Below are 8,168 nucleotides of genomic sequence, written 5' to 3'. Positions count from 1 at the left end.
CCGATTTCCTCCGCAGTTTCGTGATCCTGGTTTTTGGGGATCAGGAAACTGCGGAGGAAATCGGGCGAAGCCGCGGGTCAAATGCAGCCCTGCAGCCCCGGGTGTGAAATTGACATGTTTGTGTTGGGGCAAACGGCGCTGTGCTGCGAGGCAGCTGTAGTGAGAAATCGCCCCAGGTATTTCCCAACCCAGAGCTGGCAACCCGATTTTTTGCGGAAGGCCGAATCCTGCCCACACCAGCATCCGCACAGCACCGGCTGGCTAATGAGCCACTTCAAATCCGCGGAGCAGGTGTGCCTACGACAGTCCCTCTGATTCCGGCCCAGCGATCGTCATCCGTGTTTTTGCAGCCTTCCTGGGAAACTTAATCAATGGCCACATCTTTGCCAGCCTTTTTTAACGGTGTGCGCCAGTCTTCTTAGATGCCAGTCTTTAAATAATCCGAGGCTGCTGTGGCTCTTCCCCCCCCCAAAAAAAATTACAGACCTCCCGCCGCCTCCCCGACGCTCAATACTCACTATCTAAAACCGTGCTTGAGTGCTCCTTCTCAAAAAAACTCGGCAAGCTCATCTTCCCTATCAAGCGCTCCAGAAGAAATATGTCAATAAGTTGTTTAGCGGCAAAAGCCGTAACCTGTGGGAGACAGGGACAGACACCCGCGTCATGTTACGGGAGGGAAAGAAACTCCTCCCTGGCAGCTGGTTTACAAGATAGTGGCGGCCGGTAGAAAGGCCTCTCTTAGGAGTGTGCCATCAAGACACAAGAAGAAGAAGAAGAAGAAGAAGAGATTGGATTTATACTCCACCCTTCACTACCCTCCACCCTTCACAAAGGAGTCTCAGAGCGGCTTACACAATCTCCTTTCCCTTCCTCTCCCCACAACAGATACCCTGTGAGGTAAAAGAAGAAGAGATTGGATTTATACATCCAAAGGAGTCTCAGAGCGGCTCACAAACTCCTTTCCCTTCCCCTACCCACAACAGACACCCTGTGAGGTAAAAGAAGAGATTGGATTTATACCCCATGGCCCTTCACTACCCAAAAGTGTCTCAGAGCAGCTTACAAACTCCTTCCCCTCCCCACAACAGACACCCTGTGAGGTAGGTGGGGCTGAGAGAGCTCTGACAGACACTGCTCTTTTTCAAGGACAGCTTATCAGAACTACGGCTTGCCCGAGGTAATCCAGCCAGGTGCAAGTGGAGGAGTTGGGGAATCAAACCCGGTTCTCCCAGATTAGAGTCCGCGCACTTAACCACTACACCGAACTCAATAACAAGCTCAAGCGGCCCAGCTCCCAAAAGCAAAACCCCCCTCCCCACGGGGGTCCCCAACATGGTGCCCACGGGCGGCAGGGTGCCTGCCAGCACCTTTCCTGGCCCCTGCAAAGTATTTTGAAAATGTGGGTGGTGCCAGGTGGGGGTTTTAGACTGTCTGCTAGAGGTGATCTGATTGGTCGTGCGGATCTAAAGACACCCTGCTAAGCAGAGCTGCTGCCTGAAACGTTGATGAACTGCTAATTCATTGATGCATCACTTCACTCCCTGACGTTTTGGGGTCGGTCCCGCCTTCTGTGGTAGCCATTCTGTGGTTGGTGGCACCTCCTACAGCAGTTGCCGGATCCGGGCTGGGAAACACCTGGAGATTTTAGGGGTGGAGCCTGAGGAAGGGGGAGCTTAGGGAAGGGAGGGAGCTAAGCAGGGTATAATGCCACAGGGCTGCCATTTTCTTCAGGTGAACTGATCTCTGTCGCCTGGAGATTAGTCGTAGTAGCAGGAGATCTCCAGCCACCACCTGGAGGCTGGCAACCCAAGACAGCAGCCATTCGGTGGTCGCGGCCTTCACCCTGTGTCAAAATTCCGAAGATGCCCACGGGCTCCGAAGGGCTGGGGACCCCTGCCCTAAGTCATAGAAATACGTCTCTTTCTCGCACATTTTGGAAAGAAAACTCCCAAACCCTATGCCCGCTGCAGTCCAATGCTCCCTCTACGCTGTGGAGTCTTGTGAGCAAAAATTCTACTTTGCGAGCTGCTGGCGTTGAAGTGGTGAGTGTGCGATTTGCCCAGTGCATATTTTTGTTTGCTCTGGAGCCCTCCTTCCTGGGCTAAGACAAAAACGTGCGAGCCGGAGGCTAAAAAAACTGTGAGCTAGCTCACACTCACTCAGCTTAGAGGGAACACTGGTGGCGACCTTTCCTGGGGCCAGAACTGGAGACGGCTGTTTACGCTTGGGACGCCTACAACCGTTTCCAGCTGAAGTCGAATTCAGAAAATGAGCTCGAGGCGTACTTTTGTCTGACTGAATCTGTAATAAACACAATTATTTCAGATTAACCGGGAAATCTAACTGCGATGTGGCATTTTTAACTGTCATCTTACACAGGCCTGGTTTTTTTGATGAGATACGCTCCATCTCTTTACATGACACCAAAGTTATGGGGCAGCCTTAGTGCGAATCAGTGTGCCCTCTAAGCTGAGTTAGTGTGAGCTAGCTCACAGTTCTTTAGCCTCCGGCTCACACATTTCTACCTTCGCTCAGGAAGGATGGCCCCAGAGCAAACTAATTTAGGCAGCAGCCAAATGGCTCCCTCACCACTTTAATGCCAGGAGCTCACAAAGGGGAATATTTGCTCACAAGACTCCACAGCTTAGAGGGAGCATCGGTGGGAATCTGCTTGCTTCTTGCCAGGAATGCGAACAAATGTTCTGAGTTTACAAGAGACAATGATCCGTGGTAGACCAAATGGCACAGGGTAAAGTTGTTAATGAACTCTACTTCCTCAGCCATATGTTCTACCTGCCCCCCTTAAACGTTTTTTTGTCCTTGAGCTGGGGGACTTTAGGGACAGGGGCAGAAGTATGGTTCCTGCCAGCATTTCTGTTGTCCCCTTCTCACCTCCCTTCCCCAAGAGACGTGCTGGGACTGAGATACCCGCATGGACAAAAAGCCACGTGGGACGGAGCTGCAGCAAGGACGGCAAATTGGGTGGGACCGTGCCTTACTCCCTCTTGCACCAGTGGCAAAAACTACTGTGACCCAACCAAGATATCCCCGCAGCCCCAACCACTGATTTCCTTCTCCAGAACTGTGACAATTCCATGCATGAGGTGGAAGAAGAAGAGAAGAGAAGAAGAGATTGGATTTATACCCCGCCCTTCACTTGGAGTCTCAGAGTGGCTTACAAACTCCTTTCCCTTCCCCTCCCCACAACAGACACCCTGTGAGGTGGGTGGGGCTGAGAGAGCTCTGACACAAGGTGCTCTTTTTCAAGGACAGCTGTGCCAGAGCTTGTGACTGAACCAAAGTCACATCAGCAGGTGCAAGTGGAGGAGTGGGGAATCAAACCCGGTTCTCCCAGATTAGAGTCCGCGCACTTAACCACTACACCAAACTGGCTCTCAGTTTGGAGTGACTCAGTCAAGGAAGCCACAGCCCTCAGTTTGCAAGACGATTGCGCCCATGTTGGTTCAATAAAGCATGGGACCACTTCGCCATGGAAAAAGTTTCAGATCGCATCCGACAGTTGGAAATATATCCTAAACGTTCCAATCTTATGGAAAAGTGGTCCCCATTTCTTGACTACGTTATGGCAACTGACTGCCAATCGCACAATCCAGCATATTTAAACATACTGCACTCATAATTCACATTAGGTGTTCTTTTTTTTTAATAAGTTTTTATTATTATTATTAGTCTGAACAATATATTCAACAGTACATTCAGAACACAAATTAATACCATGCAACAATCAACATTCTCAAACATTAGGTGTTCTTATTTGCATCATACCTCTAACACATCATTTGTAGTAGGTGCTGTAGTCATTTCGTAGAAAAAGAGGTGCAGGAGCTCATTAGCATAACTCATTTGCATATGCCACACCCCCTGACATTACCGGAAGTGTGTCAGAAGACAACACCCACTGCTCAGGCTCCACTGGACTCTTTTGGATTGCTAGCTATTGGGGGTGGGGGTGGAATGTGCAGATCTGTCCTCGCAGAGGAGGGAGAGCTTGTACCTGAATAAAACTTGATCTTAAAGGTGCCACTGGACTGTTTTGGACCGGGGGTGCCTTCGGTTTGAGCAACTTCCTTCACCGCTTCCTAGCCCAGATATTCCAAAGAAGATAAGAACATAAGAGAAGCCAAAGTTGGATCAGGCCAAATGGCCCATCCAGTCCAACACTCTGTGTCACACAGTGGCCAAAAATACCAGGTGCCATCAGGAGGTCCACCAGTGGGGCCAGGACACTAGAAGCCCTCCCACTGCTGCCCCCCCCTGAGCACCAAGAATACAGTGCATCCCTTGCCCTAGACTGAGCAACAACGGCAAACTAAGGGCACTTAAATTGTGTTATCTGTATGTAGCATTGTACAGAACTTGAGACAACTAATTTACAGTTTATTTTGGTACAGAATCTGGGTTACTCCAGTGCAGAGTTTTGAATAACGAAATTCTGAAATATCCCAAGTTCTTTCTCCCATGCCAAGCCAACAGCAGGGTTTGATTTGCTTCCCAGTTTAAAAAGAGAACTTAAAAATGCCACTTTGATGCGGAGATATATAAAGAAAGGGAAATGGTTTGCTTGAGCACCGGGAAGAGGAATTGACAGGCAGGGTAAACACTTGTGGCGCATGATTTATAGATTACACCCTGTCATGTAGCAGAAAACTCAGCATGCATAGCAATAGATTTGGTTTCTAATAAGGAAAAAAGGGCATTACAATTTAGTGTAGCTCCTTGCTGACGTACACGCAGAGACGCTTGTTTGTCGAGACTGCTTTGGCAGATCAGGGGAGGCGAACGTGCTCTTGCCTGAGATGCAAATAAATGAAGACAGGTCTCTGCATTGGACCCGACTCTAATGGCAATTTTCTTCTCTCTGTCCGTCTTTCTGCAAGTAATTAGAATGTGAAGGACAGAGCAGGGCTCAGGGATGTGCCTTAACAGGGAAATGAATCTCAAAGAGAATCGGTGCCAAACAGACAGCGGCGGGCGGCGGGAGAGGTGAACTCATTCAGTGTAGCAAGCAGAGGGGAGTGTGCAATCCCCTGCTGCTCTCGGGGAGCAATTAGAAGCAATGAGATTCACATTATTAATGGCAATTAATATTAAACCTGGAATTGCAGCTGGAAGCCAAAAGAGCTCTAGAGAGGGTAATGGGGAGAAACGCTGCAGGATATATCAATTGAATTTGTTCTCAGAAGGGCAAAAGTTTAACATCTTGGTCCTTTGTCACTGAGACGACCCACTCGCTTCCCTCCGACACCCCCCCCCCATCCACTGCTCATGTGTCTTCCCGCAAAGAGTTTTTCCATTTAATCTACAAGGTGAATGACCCCTTGTTCAGTGGAATGTGTGAGGTTAGTTCACTCTGTCTCAAAGTTCTGATCAACCAGGGGAGATGTACACGGAGTGCCGTCTGCCAGCCATCCAGCATGTTTCCACAGTCGGGGGTCCCTTGGGGCTGACCAGACTACACTGCACAGTCTTTTCATTTCCTCCCAGCTGACAGTTGTTTTAAAATCTCTGGCACAAGGGGTCCTGGCAGGCGTCACCTCTCCTTCCATTCGTATCGAAACTGCATTTGGGAGAAATGGGGGCTGAGAGATAAGGGAGGCAAAGGTGTGTTTTGCCTTCTTCTAGGAGCAGCCATGGGTAATTTGGGGGCACATTGGGGGGGGGGCAAAGCCAGAGCTGGAGAAGCATAAGCTGAGCAAACTTTTCCCTTTATTTGATGAGGTATAGCTTCAGACATCACCAGGGGTCATTTCCTGCGGGAGCGCACAGGAGCGGAGCTCTGGCAGTAAGGAGTCCAGGGGGCGGGCACATGCAACAAGCTCCCCTCCCCGCTCCCAGAAGCCCTCAGTCGGGCCACAAGGAGCAAGAAGCAGCCAGGTAAGTTGCAGAGCCCCCCTCCCCGGCCCGCCTTCAGGTACACGCTCTCCCTCCTCTGTGAGGGCAGATCTGCACGTTCCCCCCCCCAATACCTAGCAATCCAAAACAGTCCAGTGGAGCCTAAGAGGTGGGTGTTGCCTTCTGACACACTTGCACACTTGACACATCCTGCAGCGGCTGCCAGTCAGGGATGCTGTGGGTAGCATTCCCGACACACAAAACTGGCAAATTAGTTCCAAGAAATTCTGCCTTGGTATTTAATTCAAAGCATAAAACAGTCACAGAGACATCCATCGAGTGTGGTGCAGTGGACAGAATGTTGGACTGCTGTTGGGGAGTTTTGGCTTGAAATCTAGAACAGTTGCTGGGATGATCATTGGCTAGCCCCTTAGTCTTGTCTACCATGAAGGGTTATTGTGACCAAAAAGATATTCAGAGGTCTTACCGATTGCCTTAACCCAGTCTTAGCTATATCTATTGCTCAGTTACTTATGCATCTTGACTCTACTTAGTCAACACCCTCTCCACCCTCTACCTATATGTAAGGGCTGGTGACTTCTGTTTCAATGTACCTGAAGAAATGAGCACGCTCACGAAAGCTTATACCCAGTGTTATGTATTGGGATTGAATTGTCCCTGATTGAATCCCCCCAGAGACTGGCTGAGCTTGGAGGACAAGAACAATAGCCGACCAGGACTCTGGGTGAAGCCCACCGGAAGGAGCCGCGGATTAAGACCTGTTCTGGGCGCCAGGAAGTGAAGCGCCGAAGAGCTGCCAGGGACTGAACAACAGCCGAGCCAGGAACTGAATAACAACTGAGCCCATGGCTGGGGTGCTGGTAGGTTATCACCACCACCCCCATACAAAAATAATGTGGCCCTAGTTACGTATAAACAGCTGTGTAAACCACTCAGAGACCTTTCGGGGCCAGAGCGGTATATAAGTCGAAAAATAAATAAATAAAATAAATAAACCCAGTATTTAACACCCAGAATGAAACTTTGTTGGTCTTAAAGATGCCCCCGGACTCAAACTTGGCTCTGCCGCTTCAGACCAACATGGCTACCCAACCTGAATCTGTCAGTTGTTAACTGTAAATCACATGGGGATGAGACACCCATCCTGTTTTGATGCTTAGGTTTTAAGAGTGTCCGGGAAGGAAGTGTATCAGCTGCCAACTTTAAGATTTCTCAACCCGACAGGACTTGGTATGTGATCAGTGTTCCACATAACTGCTCAAACTGCAGGTAAAACAGAGGACCTGGCCACCTCCCAAAGCTGCACGTGTTTTGGGTCTACATGCTGTCGCTGGGGTGTAATTGTTTCATCAGAACATTCATCAAGGACAGAGTGAAGCAAGGAATGCACAAGATGACCCCATTGAGCATTTCTTGCTTATCTGGTTCTTGATTTGCCTTTTGGATTTGAATCGGGGTAGGGTGGGGTGGGGGGAAGGATACTGTAATGTATTCAGCCTGACATGCCCGGACTTGCCCGGGCTGGCCAGGGACAATTCATCTGTAGCTTCAGTCGAAAGACAATGGATCCGAAGGATCCTAGCCGGCCCAATCAAAAGGGCAGCTTCACAGCCGGGAGACCAATGGTCGCCCGGTTACTGTAAATAGCCTATCGGGAGTAGGGGGTGTGTTTAGGGGTACTTGGTGGCGGGTTTTCCGAATGCATATAAACCGGCCTGCGAGCCGGTCAGTTGTCTTTGTCCTGAACTAAATAAAGGTATGCTTAGCTGAAATCACTTTCCACCTGCATACTTTTCACTGGCGACGAAGGTGGGATCCAGGACCCCATGAACAAAGACCCGGACACCAACACGAGCACCTCACCGAGCCCCGACGCCGAGAACTCCGGGAACCGCGCCGATTCGCATTCCAGCTCTCCGGCAACCGCTCATCGCTCCGCTTCGCACCCTGCTGACCCCGAGAGCAGCAGCGCCCTTCTCAACGCTCCAGACGCCGCCGCCATTTCAGGGGCCACCCAACCACGTGGCTGCAGCACAATGGCGACCCCTCAGAGCAACATCTCTGCTTTTGATATTGCCTCCCCCACTGAATGGGAGGCCTGGCTTGAGATCCTGATGCGCTACTTCAACTGCCAGAAAATTACGGACGACGGGATGAAGAAGGACCATTTCCTCCAGTTGTGTGGCATGGGTACGGTCCTACTCCTAAAGGACCTCATCGCCCCAAAGAAGACCGCAGAGGAGCCCTATACGGTGCTGATCCAGGCGTTGACGGATCACCTGGCACCCAAACCC

At 50.3% G+C, this 8,168-nt stretch overlaps 1 protein-coding gene across 2 annotated transcripts in view; it reads right to left on the bottom strand.

Annotated features, from left to right (window-relative positions):
• LOC107112632 overlaps positions 1–8,168 on the bottom strand; it is a 35,348-nt gene that overhangs the window by 4,057 nt on the left and 23,123 nt on the right. For both annotated transcript variants that reach the window (XM_015413820.1, XM_015413821.1), the window contains one exon: positions 519–633. In XM_015413820.1, the coding sequence (XP_015269306.1) occupies positions 519–633 (115 nt within the window). The remainder of the gene's footprint in view (positions 1–518; positions 634–8,168) is intronic.

Source organism: Gekko japonicus, unplaced genomic scaffold, assembly GCF_001447785.1.
Source record: "Gekko japonicus isolate JY-2015 unplaced genomic scaffold, Gekko_japonicus_V1.1 scaffold890, whole genome shotgun sequence".
In the NCBI taxonomy this organism is placed as follows: domain Eukaryota; kingdom Metazoa; phylum Chordata; class Lepidosauria; order Squamata; family Gekkonidae; genus Gekko; species Gekko japonicus.
The sequence above is the reverse complement of the archived record's forward strand: the minus strand, read 5'-3'. Positions and strand labels throughout refer to the sequence as shown.